Source organism: Cannabis sativa, chromosome 7 (assembly GCF_029168945.1).
Source record: "Cannabis sativa cultivar Pink pepper isolate KNU-18-1 chromosome 7, ASM2916894v1, whole genome shotgun sequence".
Lineage (NCBI taxonomy): Eukaryota > Viridiplantae > Streptophyta > Magnoliopsida > Rosales > Cannabaceae > Cannabis > Cannabis sativa.
Genome location: NC_083607.1, coordinates 37655427 through 37671641, shown reverse-complemented (window position 1 = coordinate 37671641; position 16215 = coordinate 37655427). Strand labels below are relative to the sequence as shown.

General features: G+C 38.6%; 2 protein-coding genes across 2 annotated transcripts; both read left to right on the top strand.

The window, feature by feature from the left end:
- Nucleotides 1–887: 887 nt before the first annotated feature.
- Nucleotides 888–3255, top strand: LOC133039841 (uncharacterized). Its single transcript, XM_061118832.1, has 2 exons — nt 888–1573; nt 2312–3255. The coding sequence occupies exons 1-2, from the start codon at nt 1277–1279 to the stop codon at nt 3239–3241; spliced, it is 1227 nt and encodes a 408-aa protein (XP_060974815.1). The 5' UTR covers nt 888–1276; the 3' UTR covers nt 3242–3255.
- A 940-nt stretch (nt 3256–4195) lies between these two features.
- Nucleotides 4196–6169, top strand: LOC115696264 (uncharacterized). Its single transcript, XM_061118831.1, has 5 exons — nt 4196–4602; nt 4703–4768; nt 4872–4982; nt 5080–5439; nt 5532–6169. The coding sequence occupies exons 1-5, from the start codon at nt 4249–4251 to the stop codon at nt 6054–6056; spliced, it is 1416 nt and encodes a 471-aa protein (XP_060974814.1). The 5' UTR covers nt 4196–4248; the 3' UTR covers nt 6057–6169.
- The last annotated feature ends 10046 nt before the right edge of the window (nt 6170–16215 follow it).

Here is a 16215-nt window from a genome sequence, read left to right as displayed (position 1 = left end):
ACGGAAGGAGTCATTATATTCCGCTGCACCCAATGTAAGGTTTCTTAAACTTTATATGTTTAATTTATTGTTTTAGAAAGTTCTTATTTAGGATGTTAATAAACATACTTGTAAGTAGATCTAAGATCCTGGTAAAATAATTTCCAACAACTGGCCTCAGAGCCATGGTAATTGATTTACTTGCAAGAAATTTGGACTTTAAAACGATTGTTTGTATGTTCTTTGGATGGTATCATGTTGTATTGAGTGTTATTTGGTGATTGATTGATGTTTGTAAATTTTTCGTGAAAAATAATTGCGATTCTGTTTCTGGAATTATTTTTATTGGATAGTATGGAAAAAAATTAAGCAAGTTAGCCTTTTACAGAACTCAATTTCGATTTTATTTGAATTAGTTATGATTTTTTGAAGATTCGAAAAAATCGGAGCTGTGCTGAAATTTTCCTGCGATCGCGAAACTGTCCGTACAGTTCACAATTTTTTTTGTTTTTCTTCGATTTTTCATGCTTTTTCATGGAATTAACTTCCGATTTTTGGTATAGTTTTGTATTTATACTATTACTATTCCTAATTCAATTCTAATTATCATTTTGAATTAATTTAATATTTTTTAAATTTAATTCAAGATATTAGTGTAATTTGAATTTGAATAGAATTAGTATCTATCTTCTTGCTTAAAAATCTATCTTATTTTAAAATTTGATTATATCTTATCTTATTTTAAATTTAAAAATAAGATATTTATAATCATGTAATTTTTAGGAAAATTTACATTCCAGTACTTTAATTGCATTCTTTTTACAAAAATATGGTGCTGTCATTTATATATGAAAATGTACCGTTTTTTATACCGTTATCAATTTAATTCAATTTTTTTTTTTTAAATAATTGGATGGGACGTGTGATGTGTGATGACGTCATCACATCACGTCCTGCACGTCTTCCATGTTGCAGTGTTCAACTGTTCACGCGCCACTTTTTTTGCATGTGTAATTCAAATTATGGACGGTTTTAGAGGATTGTAATCATTTTTTTTTTATTATTTTTATATTGTATTTTACCATTTTTATGGTTTTTTAAGTGTTTGTATAAAAGGAAAGTAAGTTTGTTTTATAAATATTTATTTTGAGCTTTTCTTTTCTCTGTTTTCGTTTTATACAGAGTATAGGGGTTAGGGTTTCTTCTTCTTGGTGTGGTTTATTTTTGTGTTAGCAAGAGAGTTTGAGTGCATCATTTTCGTTTATTGCCTTGTTATTATCATCTGTAAACCTAAAAAATGGTTAAAACTCGTTCCTCAATTTCTCCTTCGCATTCTGTAAAGGTAGCTGCTGATAAGAAGAAAATGGAAAATGTCTCTGATGATGGAGATCGTGATGATTCTGATCGTTCTAATGGTTCTGGTGGATCATCGAATGGTAGCCGTGGCTCGGCATTGCAAAAGAGAAAAAGAGTTGTTGATAAAGTGAAGAAAGAAGATGTTCGAAATGTGAAAAAGATGAAGCAAGTTGCTGAAGATTTGCCTGAGGATTATGATAGTGAAGACTTGGAGGTTGAAGTTCGTAATGATTTGAAGGTATTTTTATGATTTTTAAGTTTTTTATTTGGTTGTATTGGGTTTACGATTTTTAGGGATTTAATTTATTTTTAGATTTTATAGTTTATTGTTTTATGTTTTTAAATGTTTTTGATGTTTGTTTGTAATATTTTTTTTGGTTTATATTGTAGTCGGTTTTTATTTGTGGTTTTTTGGGTGTTGTTTTTATTTTGTTATTTTTCATGATGTTTGTAATCTATTTTGTTGATTATAGGTTTGATTATTTGTTTTTAGGTTACTGTTTATGTGTTTTTTTGGTTTATTTGTTAATTTGTTTCGATTTTGTTTATTTAGGTTATGTTTAAGTTTATTTTGTTTTATTTCTGTATGGTTATGGTTTATTTTTGGGTTTTAGATTTTTGATGGGTATTTTTCTTGTTTACTATGGAAAGTTTTGGCTTACAAATATATTTTCTGTTTTTGTTTATTATAGGGTTTGATTATTTGTTTTTAGGTTATTGTTATTGGTTTTTTAGTTTATTTGTTAATTTTTTTTCGATTTTGTTTATTTAGGTTTATGTTTAAGCTTACTGGTTTATTTTTGTATGTTTATGGTTTATTATAGTTTTTTAGGTATTGATGTGTATTTTTTTTTTGTTTACAGTGGAAAGTATTGGTTTACAAATTTAAATGATTTTTGTATCCTGTGAAGTTGTTTATTGATGTTTATTTTTAGTTTAATGTGTGGATTTCTTTGTATATCATTTTTTTTTACAGGAATGGGATTTATATTTCAAGCCTGGTGAAAAGATTCAGGGAAAAGTGATGTTATTCCCTAATCAGGATAACATTGTTGTCAAAAATATTAATTCCAAGTTGACTAAAGATCAACGTAAGTTGTTTCGTGATACTTGTTTTGGTTATTTTTTGGATAGCCATCCTGTTGGTTTTCAGTCTCAATTAGTTCATAATGCCTTACATAGGGAGGTATATCAGAAAAATGAAAAAGAAATGTGGTTTAAGTTTGGTGATGAGAATTTCAGATTCAGTTTAGCTGAGTTTGCTGTTGTTTCTGGTTTACTGTGTGTTGGTGATGCCGATTTGAGTAAGTATACACACAGAGAAAATGCTTTTGTTGATCGATATTTTTGTGATCAGACAGTGACTGTTAGTGCTGTTGAGCATAGGTTTATGTATAGTGATTTCAAGTCAGATGAGTATGCTGTGAAGATGGCTGTTTTGTACCTTGTTACTAATTGTTTGATTAGTAGTGTTTACTCAAAAAAAGTTCCTGTTGAGATTTTGAACATAATTGGGGTTGATGAGTATGGTAGTTTTCCATGGGGTATACCAGTGTTTGAATTAACTTTGCACAATTTAAAGATTGGTCTGAGGGGTGTTATGAAGGGAAAAGGTGTTGCTAAGCCTCTTGCTAAGGTTAAAGGGAAACATTTGGAAAAGGGTCCTCGATCTTATAAACTTCCTGGTTTACCTTTTGCATTTTTGGTTTGGTTGTATGAAACCATTACTTTGTGCTTGAAGGCAAAGTTTTGTTCCTATGATTCTGGTAAACCATATAGGTTTTGTAGATGGAAGAGTATTGGAAATCCTAATTCAAGTGAAGTTGAGAAGAAAGTTCTATCTTCAAATAAGGTATTTTTTATATTTTGTAAATTGTTTATTTGTTGTTTTTATTATATTTTGTAAACTAATTATTTTTTCTTGTTTTGCTAGCTGAAAGGAAAACATATTGTGCCTACTGAAAATGAAATAAAAGGTTTATTGGTGCTTACTGGAATGGAGTTTATTGGCCGAGAAGAGTCAGATGATGACTTTGATGATGTTCCATTCTCAAAGTTTAATGTTGATAGAGTTGGATCTTCTGGTGTACAGAAGGAGTTTACTGGTGGGTTTGATGTCGATGGTGTGATGCGTAAGATGAAGGAGTTTATTTCTAGGCAAAAGAAGACTGATGAGTCTATTGAAGTATTGAATAATGTGTTGGAGGGTAGATTCAAGGAGTTGCAGTTAAGTCTTCAGTCGTATATTGACTCAAAGATCAGTGAAGGCTTGGTTTTTTTTATGGAATTGAAGTTTAATGAGTTGAAGGAAGCTATTGAAAATGCAAAAATTTCTAAAGATGGAAATGATAGCCCTGATGAGAGCGATGGCAAGGTTTGATTATGTTTATTTTATTAGTTTATTAGATGTTTCTTTGTTTTTTCATATGTTATTTTGATTTTGTTGGTTTTTTTTTTGTTGCAAGAATGATGATTTAAATGATGTTGAAGTTTTTGATGTGAAAAGTCAAGATGCAATTGAAACTGTTGGACTCGATGAGAATATTCAATATACTCAGGTTATTCTTGTTTTGTAAACTAGTATATTGTTTTTTGTTTATTGAATATTTTTTGTTTTTTGAATATTTTTTCTTTATGTTATTAATGTGTTCATTGTTTAATGGGTTTTTTTTTTAATTTTTTTGTAGGTTTTTAATGATGATGCTCCTTCATTTGATATTATGAGTTTTATTTCTAGTAAACCTGATTGGTTTACTGAAGAAAAAAAGAATACTGATAAATTGAATGATGAAGAACAGGTTGTTGATGATCATGGCCTATTTAAGGATGTTGTTAAAAAATCTAAGGAGGATGAAGATGATGGTGGTGAGGACCAGGCAAGTTTATTTATTTTTTAGTTTTTTCATTATTTAGATGATTTGTTACTATGTTGTTTGTTGTCTCTGTCAAATGTTTTTTTATGTTTGTTTTGTATATTTACAGGGTTTGGGGGGTGGTGATGCTGTTAAAGCTATTGGTTCAGATGGGACAAATAAAGACAATGTTGAGGGAAAGAATACTGAAGAAGCAAAAGATGTTGCAGATGGGAGTAATAAAGATAATGTTGAGGGCAGAGCAGTTGATGTAGATGCAAGTGTAAATGATGTTGAAGGTGTTTCTAGTAAGGGAAAGTTGTTTGATAGTCAAGGCACTGAGGATAGTATCACTGTGTCTGCTTTGGAGATTATAAATGAAAAGATTGATGCCTATGAGGGAAGCATTAAAAAGGTTTGTCATTTTTTGTTTACTGTATACTTTTTTTTATTTAGTTTATTTTATATTTTGAATCATTTTGTCATGTTTAATTATTTTTATTTTTTGTTTTTAGGATAAGTCTTTAAATAAATTAGAGGCAACAAATGCTGATGTTTTATCTACCTATGGGTTGGACAAGGTTTGTTTACTTTTTTTTTTTATTCTTGATTATGTTCTGAGTATTGATTTTTGGTTTACTATGTTTACATATTTTTTGTTTTTTTTTTGCATGATATTTTAAGACTGATGTTGTTGGTGTTGAGAAGAAGCATGGTTCTCAAGAAAGCTTTTCTGTATCTACCATGGAGGTTGTTAATGATCATTTGGTTTCCTATGAAGACAGTTTGAAAAAGGTTTATTTTTATTTTGTTTATGTTATTTGGTAGTTTGTTTTTTTTTTCTTTTCACTTACTTTTTTTTTTATTTGTTTGTAATTGTTTTGAATGCTAGGGAAAGTCTATAAAATTGGAGGAAGAAACTCCTACAGTTGGAAATAGAGAGAGGAAACCTAGTTCTGTATACAACAGTCCGTATGCCACAGAATTTGGTTCAGGTAGTATTGGTAAACCAAAAGGTGGACGTCCTGGATCATGTGCTTTTGGATTTGGCTTTTTCAATGTGATTGATGATGTGCAAGCTAAATCTTTTGATCAGTGGTTTAAGATTGGGTTTAATGATAAAAACAAAGTGAAGAAGTTTAAAGAATGTCATAGGAAGCTTAAGGTTCCATTGGATTTTGTGGTTTGTCAAATTGATGATAAGATGTGGTTCTATGATTTGCTTACTGTTGGGAAGAACTTGTCATGCTCGGTTAGTGTGTTATTATATATTTTTTTTTTGTTTATTGTATACTTTTTCTGTATATTTGTTTATAACTTTGGATTGTTTTATGTTTTTTGCAGCATATTGATGTTTGTTTCTACTATTTGAGAAAGAAGTTAAAGTATGACCAGTCTGTGAAAATTTCTGGTAATACTACTGATTGCTTCTTTGCTTCTCAAATTTTTGAATTATATAATGAGTTTGTTGCAAGTGGTGAAAATGTTGATTCGATTAAGAAGGATTCTAAGGCAGCTGCATACATAGCGGGTTTTTATATGTTATGCAATAAACCCTGGGCTGAGCTTGATTTCGTACTAATGCCTGTTAACGTGATTGTTCTTGCTCATTGGATATTGTGTATTCCTGACATTAAGATGAGATGCTTAAAAGTGTTGAATTCTATGAGGTTTGGGAGGTACAAGAACAACTCAGAGAGTTTTGTTCGTGCATTTGCTGTAATAATTCCTATCTTACTGTCACATGTTAATTTCTATGAGGGGAGAAAAGATATTGACAGGAGTAGTAAGCACTGGCAAGGTAAAAAAGATATTGATGCGTTTGATATTGTCGTGGTTGATAATTTGCCACAACAAGAGGATAGGTAACTATCTTTGTTTTTTTTTTTATATTTATGATTCTATGTTATTGTTTATTTTTTGTTATCTGACAATTGCTATGGGTTTATTTTTGTGATGTAGTGATTGTGGTGTTTTTATCATAAAGTATTGTAAAGCCCGCTTTGTTAATTTGGAAATTAGCAGTTATTTATGATAATCAGGAAATTATTTATAGCTATTTAAATAATTTATCATTGTTATTTATGGAATTCAGATATGCATAATTATGTCATCAGCAGTTTTTATATTTCGCATTTCCGGTGTCCGGTATTTTGGAACGCGGCGTTTGGCTCAGTAGAAATCACAACTTAGTATGTTAGTATTTTGGGGACGGGTTTTAGACATTGGGAATGTCGGGAATGGCCGGGAATTTAGAATGTCCCAAAAATACCCCTTTAGTATGAATTATGTGATTTTATGGTGGAGGGGCAAAATGGTCTTTTTGCCCCATTAGTGTTTTGTCTTATGTGATTTATTAAATGGGAAAAATAAATGTTTATTTTTATTATCTTGGCTGAATTGATATGTTAAATGTGTGAAAAACTCCTTTTTTCCCTTAATTCAACACTTAGTCATATTTTAAAGAAATTCCAAAAAACTCACACACACAAACACTCTCTCTCTCTTTCGGCCATCTTTGAGCAGCAAGGAGGAGGAATTTTCTTGGTGATTCAAGTCCTTCTTGTGTAGATTTTTGTGATCCTTAGTTGCTTGTAAGTGGTTCTCAACCTTTCTTTGTGTTCTTACTTGTTTTTCTTGAAAAAAGATGATGAATGCATGTGATTGTGGAATGTTGTTGCTGCTGTTAATTAGTTCTTATTTTCAGAGGTTAAAGCTTGTTAGATTAAAGTTATTTAGGTTGTTTTGAAGCATGATAGTTAGGTGGAGTAAAGCTTTGTTGTTTTTATGTAAAATATGTGAATTCTTGAATGAAATGGTTATGTTCTGTTGCTGTGTTATTGTTGATGTTTTGGATTGTTTTCAGAGGCTTAGTTAAGCTTGTCTAAGTAGGTTTTGATGGGTTTGGTTGCATGCTAGCTAGGTTTGCTCAAGTTTGAGTTTAGAACTCAAAGCTTGAGCTCTAATGGTGGTTTTTGATTTAGGGCAATCTGGGTGGTTTTGTTGCCTTAGAAATGTTCTAGGGGAGGTATAGAACAGGTCTGGAAGGTTTCATGTGATTTGGGGTTGAATTGTGCAAGTTATGAATTTTTGATGTTGCTGCCTGCGAGGAACCGGAATTCCGGTTGAGCATCCGGGTCGGATGGGGGTTCGTATTTTCCCGAACCGGAATTCGGTTGGGCAACCTGGTCTTCGGATGGGGGATTTTTCAGAACCCTAGTTTTCCTCGTTTTTGGGTTTTTAGGGGTATTGCCATGCTTTTTATCGATAGGGAAACTTTTAGTTTCAAGTTTTAGTCCCCGGGAAGTGATTTAGCGTGTCACTTATAGCGTTGTGATTTTTATGGTTTAGGAGCCGATGTCAATCCGCCGTTCGGCTTCGATTCCGGTCGGGTTGACGGCACACCCGAAATCGGAATCCGGGTAAGATTAGTATAACGGTATGCATATGTAGATTACATGTTTAGCGTGCATGTAGGAAGCCCGCTAGATTACATTAGATATGTATTTAGGCTTCGAACCATCCAACCCCGTCACGTCGGTACGGTCGGAGTATGACCGACGGCGGAGTATGACCGGTTCGACCGATCAGGCTGACACTTGGTTGGTGGTTCAGTGCTATTGACCTATCCCGTCGGTACAGGCTGGAGTATGACCAGCAGCCGGAGTATGACCGGTTCGACCGATCAGGAGGATACTTGTCAATAGTACCGTCCCCTGAACGTTCAAAACTCAGTACCATGTTGGACATGGCAGTAGTGCTCAGTACCATGTTGGACATGGCAGTAGCGGGACACAGTATCGTGTTGGACACGGCAGTCAGTTTTATGTATGATATTATTATGCTTTTCTTACTGAGTCTGTCGACTCACAGTTTACGTTCATGTGTAGGTAAAGGCAAGGCAGTTGCTGATGGACCGTGAGCGAGCTTATGAGATTGTACATGTCGGGGCGGTTAGGCCTGGAGCGTACGATCCTCGGGACAACAGGGCTGAGATTTTGTAACTGTCGTTAGACGACTTTATTTTGATGTAAAAGTTGAACAGTAAAAACGTTTGTAAATATTTTTATAAATCGGGATCCCGAGACTTTTTGCAAAATGGTTTATAAGTTTAATGAAAAAGCAAAATTTTAATTAATCACGTTTTTCCATAAACCTCGTTGACTAGCAACGAGCTGCACAGTACGTTTAAAAATCACGTAATACGCCTAAGATAGTTAGGGTGTTACAATTTGGTATCAGAGCCGCTGTGTTGTCTTAGAAGATCGTCACGACATGTACAATCATCATCAGCAGTTAGCTCGGTTCACGGTTCAGTAAGCCTTTATTGCTTTAGTAGTTTATTTTATTCAGTTATGAAAAAGAAAAGCCTGTTAGGAAGCATGTTAGTAGCCTGATAGTAGAATAGGCGCATGTTTCATTTCTAATTTCCAAATTAAGCGGCATTAGTAAGCTCGCCTTGAATACGACCTGATATGCCAACTCTTGGTTTCGCAGGCGGTTCTAACTAGATGGACGCCAGGCGGACTACCAGGAGTCGAGGCAACTCCGTGGGGTGGAATCAGGGAGAGGGAGCTCGGTTTCCCCCACCTGCTAGGGGCCGAGGTAGAGGTCCCCGAGGCAGGGCACGTGGTCGGGGTGATGAGAACCCGCCACAGGCTGCCCAGGCTCCCCCAGCCGATCAGGGAGCCCCGAATTGGGAGTTGCGGTTTGCGGAGATGCAAGCCCGGATCGAAGAGCAAGACCTCGAGATTCAGAGGTTGAGACAGCAGGGTGCTCCTGCAGTTCCAGTGCCAGTAGTTCCAGTGGCACACGCCCTCGCCGCCTGTGCCGAGATAGTGGTGGCGGCCCATAGATTGGAACCTTTGTATGGGCGGTTCCGGAAGCAAGCACCTCCGGTATTCCTGGGAGGTCCAGATGTATCGAAAGCCGAGCAGTGGCTTACGGTGATCACCAGAATCTTGAACTTCATGGGTGTCACCGGCAACGACAGAGTGGTGTGCGCTACATTCCAGTTCCAGGAGGATGCCCTGGTATGGTGGGACATGGTGTCTCAGATTCACGACGTCACCACCATGACTTGGGAGAGGTTCCAAGAACTCTTCAACGCGAAATACTACAATGAGGCGGTTAGAAGCGCCAAGAGGAAAGAGTTCGTTCACCTGACCCAGCGGGAGAACATGAGTGTCACTGAGTATACTACTCAGTTTGACCGGTTGGCGAGGTTAGCCTCGGGAATTGTGCCGACCGACTTCAGCAGGAAGGAGAAGTATCTGGACGGGTTGAGTCCCAAGATCAGGCATGACCTGATGATTACCACTGACGACAGCACCACCTATGCTCAGATGGTGGAGAAGGCACTGCGAGCTGAGGATGCAGTGGGGTGTATGTCAGAATCAGCCAGTACTCCGGTTAGTGGCGGAGCTCCTACCCCTCCTGCATCAGGCTTTAGCAGGGGGAGTAGTGGTTCGGCCATTGATCAGAGGAAGAGGGCACCCACTGCTTCCGGCGGCTCGAGTCAGAACAAGAGGTTCCGGGGGAACCAGAACAGAGGGAGTCGTCCTGGTGGTAATGAGACCCGATTCTCCTATCCCGAGTGCCCTAGCTGCAAGAGGCACCATCGGGGTGAGTGCAAGGGGCAGGGATGCTTTCATTGTGGCATGCCCGGGCACTTCAAGAGGGAATGTCCCCAGCTCCGGCCAGAGGCACCGAGAGCTCCAGCGATACCCACTCCAGCCAGGGTGTTCGCTATCACGCAGGCTGATGCAGATGCCAGCCCATCAGTTGTTACAAGTCAGATTTTTATTAACGACTCGCTTTATTCAGTGCTGTTTGATTCTGGGGCTACACGTTCTTATGTGGCGGCCAGAGTCTTTAGTAAGTTGGGTAGACCCTTTGATAGATATGAATCAGGGTTTGGAACCCTGTTACCTGGCGGAGAATTGGTTATCTCCAATAGGTGGATTAGGTCTATGCCGATCAGGATAGATGGTAGAGAGTTAAGCGCTGATCTGATAGAGATGAGTTTAGTCGAATTTGATATTATTTTAGGAATGGATTTCCTATCGAAATATTCGGCGAGCATTGATTGTAAGAGGAAGATGGTGGTCTTCCAACCGGAAAGTGAAGAACCGTTCGTATTTGTGGGATCGGTTCAGGGATCTCGGATCCCGGTGATCTCGGCTATGTCAGCGAGAGATTTATTGCACGGTGGGTGCTTAGGGTTTCTGGCCGTGGTGGTGGACACCACTCGGCCAGACACCATTCGGCCAGAGGACATCAGAGTGGTTCGGGAATTTTTGGACGTTTTTCCCGAAGAACTTCCAGGGTTACCACCTCAACGGGAGATTGACTTCGTGATTGACTTGGCACCAGGGGTGGATCCGGTTTCTAAAGCCCCGTATAGGATGGCTCCAGCTGAACTTAAGGAATTAAAGATTCAGCTCCAAGGGTTGCTTGACATAGGGTTCATTCGGCCCAGTGTGTCACCTTGGGGAGCCCCGGTTTTGTTCGTGAAGAAGAAGGATGGATCTATGAGGATGTGCATCGACTACAGAGAGTTGAACAAGCTGACGGTGAAGAATAAATATCCATTACCTAGGATCGATGACTTGTTCGATCAGCTTCAGGGGAAGACGGTCTTTTCTAAGATTGACCTCCGTTCGGGTTATCATCAGTTGAGGATCCGAGAGGAGGACATTCCAAAGACGGCTTTCCGCACTAGGTATGGACACTACGAATTTCTGGTTATGTCATTCGGACTAACCAACGCTCCTGCAGCATTCATGGACCTGATGAATAGAGTATTCAAGGATTTCCTCGATATCTGTGTGATTGTGTTTATCGACGACATCCTCGTGTACTCTCAGTCAGAAGAGGAGCATGAGTTACATCTTCAGATGGTACTGCAACGACTTCGAGAACATAGACTCTACGCCAAGTTCAAGAAATGTGAGTTCTGGTTGTCTCAGGTGTCCTTCCTAGGGCACATTGTGGGTGAAGACGGGATCAAGGTGGATCCCGGGAAGATCGAATCCGTCAGGGATTGGCCGAGACCGAAGACAGTGACAGAGATCAGAAGCTTCTTGGGATTAGCTGGGTACTACCGTAGGTTCGTGGAGGGGTTCTCCAAAATTTCAATGCCCCTAACCGAGCTTACAAAGAAGAATCAGCGATTTATCTGGTCAGATAAATGCGAAGCTAGTTTTCAGGAGCTGAAACAGAGGTTGATTACTGCTCCGGTACTAGCTTTGCCTTCGGACAAGGAGAAGTTCGTAGTCTATTGTGACGCATCCAAACAGGGTTTGGGGTGCGTATTGATGCAAGCCGATCGGGTTATCGCTTATGCCTCCCGTCAGTTAAAGGATTATGAACAGCGATACCCGACTCATGATTTAGAATTGGCCGCAGTGGTTTTTGCACTGAAGATTTGGCGGCATTACCTTTACGGGGAGAAGTGCGAGATCTATACCGACCATAAAAGTCTCAAGTATTTCTTTACTCAGAAAGATTTGAACATGAGACAAAGGCGTTGGTTAGAATTAGTGAAGGACTACGATTGTGAGATCCTCTATCATCCCGGAAAAGCCAATGTAGTGGCCGATGCCCTGAGCAGAAAGGGTCCCGGGCAAATGGCTAGCATGGTTCAGATCTCACTTCAGCTAGCAGAGGATATGGTTAGATCCAGCATTGAGTTTGTGGTAGGTCAGCTTCACAACTTAACACTGCAATCTGACCTGTTAGAAAGAATAAAGATTGCTCAGACGACAGATCCGGAGTTAGTGAAAATCCGAGATGAGGTATTGGCTGGTCAAGCCAAAGACTTTTCAGTGACAGACAGTGGGATGCTTTTGTATAAAGCCAGGGTTTGTGTCCCGAACAGTGTGGACTTGAGAAACGAGATCTTTGAGGAGGCTCATTCTACCCCGTATTCTCTGCATCCCGGCACCACCAAGATGTACCAAGATTTGAAACCGTACTTCTGGTGGAGCGGTATGAAGAAGAATTTGGTAGAATTCGTTTCGAGATGCCTCACGTGTCAGCAGATCAAGGCTGAACATCAGAGACCAGCAGGGTTGTTGCAGCCTTTAACTCTACCAGAATGGAAATGGGAGGATATTACGATGGATTTTGTGGTCGGGTTACCTAGGACCACGGGTTTGCATGATTCCATCTGGGTAGTGGTGGACCGATTTACGAAATCTGCTCATTTTCTGCCGGTTAGAACAACGTTTACAGTGGATCAGTTGGCAGAGTTATATGTCAGGGAGATAGTGAGACTTCACGGGGTACCGAAGTCTATAGTTTCGGACAGGGATCCGAAATTCACCTCCAAATTTTGGCAAAGTTTGCAACGGGCAATGGGTACGAAGCTAAAATTCAGTACAGCATTCCATCCTCAGACAGATGGTCAGTCCGAAAGGACAATTCAGATATTGGAGGATATGCTGAGAGCCTGTGTTATGGACTTTGAGGGTTCATGGAATAAATACCTACCGTTAATAGAGTTCTCGTACAACAACAGTTACCAGAGTACGATAGGGATGGCACCCTACGAACTGTTGTACGGTAGAAAGTGTAGATCCCCTATCCACTGGGATGAGAAAGGGGAGAGGAACTACCTAGGTCCGAGTCGGTTCGGCGGACCAATGAGGCAATAGAAAAGATAAAAGCTAGAATGCTTGCCTCACGGAGCGGACGAAGAGTTACGCATCCGAAACGTAGGGATGTTGAGTTCCGAGTAGGGGACCATGTGTTTTTGCGAGTATCTCCGATGAAGGGGATTAAACGTTTCGGGAAAAGAGGCAAGTTATGCCCTAGGTTTACAGGACCTTTCGAGATTCTCGAGAAGATAGGTCAAGTGGCATATCGGTTAGCATTGCCTCCAGCTTTATCAGCAGTGCACAACGTATTTCATGTCTCAATGTTGAGAAAATACGTTTCAGACCCCTCTCATATACTCAGTTATGAGAGCCTTCAGCTTCAGTCAGATATGTCTTATGAGGAACGGCCGGTGCGGATCCCGGATAGAAAGGATAAAGTCCTTCGGAATAAGACCATAGCGTTGGTCAAGGTTCTCTGGAGAAACAGTAAGGTGGAAGAAGCCACCTGGGAGCTTGAGTCAGATATGCGAGCTCAATATCCAGAGTTATTCAGGTTAGATTTCGGGGACGAAATCCTTTTAAGGGGGGGATAGTTGTAAAGCCCGCTTTGTTAATTTGGAAATTAGCAGTTATTTATGATAATCAGGAAATTATTTATAGCTATTTAAATAATTTATCATTGTTATTTATGGAATTCAGATATGCATAATTATGTCATCAGCAGTTTTTATATTTCGCATTTTCGGTGTCCGGTATTTTGGAACGCGGCGTTTGGCTCAGTAGAAATCACAACTTAGTATGTTAGTATTTTGGGGACGGGTTTTAGACATTGGGAATGTCGGGAATGGCCGGGAATTTAGAATGTCCCAAAAATACCCCTTTAGTATGAATTATGTGATTTTATGGTGGAGGGGCAAAATGGTCTTTTTGCCCCATTAGTGTTTTGTCTTATGTGATATATTAAATGGGAAAAATAAATGTTTATTTTTATTATCTTGGCTGAATTGATATGTTAAATGTGTGAAAAACTCCTTTTTTCCCTTAATTCAACACTTAGTCATATTTTAAAGAAATTCCAAAAAACTCACACACACAAACACTCTCTCTCTTTCGGCCATCTTTGAGCAGCAAGGAGGAGGAATTTTCTTGGTGATTCAAGTCCTTCTTGTGTAGATTTTTGTGATCCTTAGTTGCTTGTAAGTGGTTCTCAACCTTTCTTTGTGTTCTTACTTGTTTTTCTTGAAAAAAGATGATGAATGCATGTGATTGTGGAATGTTGTTCTTTCTTGTTAATTAGTTCTTATTTTCGAGAGGTTAAAGCTTGTTAGATTAAAGTTATTTAGGTTGTTTTGAAGCATGATAGTTAGGTGGAGTAAAGCTTTGTTGTTTTTATGTAAAATATGTGAATTCTTGAATGAAATGGTTATGTTCTCGTTCTTTGTGTTATTGTTGATGTTTTGGATTGTTTTCAGAGGCTTAGTTAAGCTTGTCTAAGTAGGTTTTGATGGGTTTGGTTGCATGCTAGCTAGGTTTGCTCAAGTTTGAGTTTAGAACTCAAAGCTTGAGCTCTAATGGTGGTTTTTGATTTAGGGCAATCTGGGTGGTTTTGTTGCCTTAGAAATGTTCTAGGGGAGGTATAGAACAGGTCTGGAAGGTTTCATGTGATTTGGGGTTGAATTGTGCAAGTTATGAATTTTTGATGTTGTTGCTCGCGAGGAACCGGAATTCCGGTTGAGCATCCGAATTCGGATGGGGGTTCGAATTTTCCCGTAACCGGAATTCCGGTTGGGCAACCGGTCTTCAGGATGGGGGATTTTTCAGAACCCTAGTTTTCCTCGTTTTTGGGTTTTTAGGGGTATTGCCATGCTTTTTATCGATAGGGAAACTTTTAGTTTCAAGTTTTAGCCCGGGAAGTGATTTAGCGTGTCACTTATAGCGTTGTGATTTTTATGGTTTAGGAGCCGATGTCCGCCGTTCGGCTTCGGTTCCGGTCGGGTTGGCCAAGCACACCCGAAATCGGAATCCGTGTAAGATTAGTATAACTGTATGCATATGTAGATTACATGTTTAGCGTGCATGTAGGAAGCCTCGCTAGATTACATTAGATATGTATTTAGGCTTCGAACCATCCAACCTGTCACGTCGGTACGAGTGGAGTATGACCAAGACGGCGGAGTATGACCGGTTCGACCGATCAGCCGACACTTGGTTGGTGGTTCGGTGCTATTGACCTATCCGTCGGTACAGCCGGAGTATGACCGGCGGCGGAGTATGACCGGTTCGACCGATCAGGAGGATACTTGTCAATAGTACCGTCCCCTGAACGTTCAAAACTCAGTACCATGTTGGACATGGCAGTAGTGCTCAGTACCATGTTGGACATGGCAGTAGCGGGACTCAGTATCGTGTTGGACACGGCAGTCAGTTTTATGTATGATATTATTATGCTTTTCTTACTGAGTCTGTCGACTCACAGTTTACGTTCATGTGTAGGTAAAGGCAAGGCGATTCTTGATGGACCGTGAGCGAGCTTATGAGATTGTACATGTCGGGGCGGTTAGGCCTGGAGCGTACGATCCTCGGGACGACGGGGCGAGATTTTGTAACTGTCGTTAGACGACTTTATTTTGATGTAAAAGTTGAACAGTAAAAACGTTTGTAAATATTTTTATAAATCGGGATCCCGAGACTTTTTGCAAAATGGTTTATAAGTTTAATGAAAAAGCAAAATTTTAATTAATCACGTTTTTCCATAAACCTTGTTGACTAGCAACGAGCTGCACAGTACGTTTAAAAATCACGTAATACGCCTAAGATAGTTAGGGTGTTACAAGTATGCTCATTTCTTTATGCATGGATTGATTGATAAGATTCCTAAGAAGTTGGACATTGCATTCACTCGTAAGAAGTTGTGTGTTGATCTGTTTGTTCATGCAAAGAAGAAGGAGTTGGGTGGGTACGAGTCTACTTCGGAGCATCCAGGAAGGATGCCATAGTTTTATGTAATAGAACAACATGTTGGAAACCTAGTTTACATTTTTTTTGAACTTTATGTGTATTTTCATGTCATGTTGTTTTGTTTTTAGGTTTATGTTTGTGTTTGTTTAAGAAACTGTTTGGAACAGTAATATTTTAGGAGACTCTTGCCTATTTTAATTTTGAAGTAACCTTTTGGTTTACTGGCACAGTATGTTTGCAGTTTTTATGTTATGTATTTCTGTGAGACAATATGTTAATTTTTTGGATTTAGAAATTAGTTTTAGTGTTCTGGCTTTTTTTATGTGATTTTTGTTTAATTTTGTTTGATCTTATAAACCAATGACATTTCTGTATACCATTCTAAGTGGTATAAACCAATGTGATAGTTTATTAACCTTTAAAATGGTTGTAAATAAATTACAGTTAGTAACTGTTCATATATTTGG

What these genes read in the sequence shown, in the direction of transcription:
- LOC133039841 (XM_061118832.1), top strand. Translation starts at nt 1,277, where the DNA reads ATGGTTAAAACTCGTTCCTCAATTTCTCCTTCGCATTCTGTAAAGGTA. An exon ending in AAGTTCGTAATGATTTGAAG is followed by an intron (nt 1,574 to 2,311) that starts GTATTTTTATGA and finishes TTTTTTTTACAG; the next exon opens with GAATGGGATTTATATTTCAA.
- LOC115696264 (XM_061118831.1), top strand. Translation starts at nt 4,249, where the DNA reads ATGATTTGTTACTATGTTGTTTGTTGTCTCTGTCAAATGTTTTTTTAT. An exon ending in ATGAGGGAAGCATTAAAAAG is followed by an intron (nt 4,603 to 4,702) that starts GTTTGTCATTTT and finishes TTTTGTTTTTAG; the next exon opens with GATAAGTCTTTAAATAAATT. An exon ending in ATGAAGACAGTTTGAAAAAG is followed by an intron (nt 4,983 to 5,079) that starts GTTTATTTTTAT and finishes TTTGAATGCTAG; the next exon opens with GGAAAGTCTATAAAATTGGA.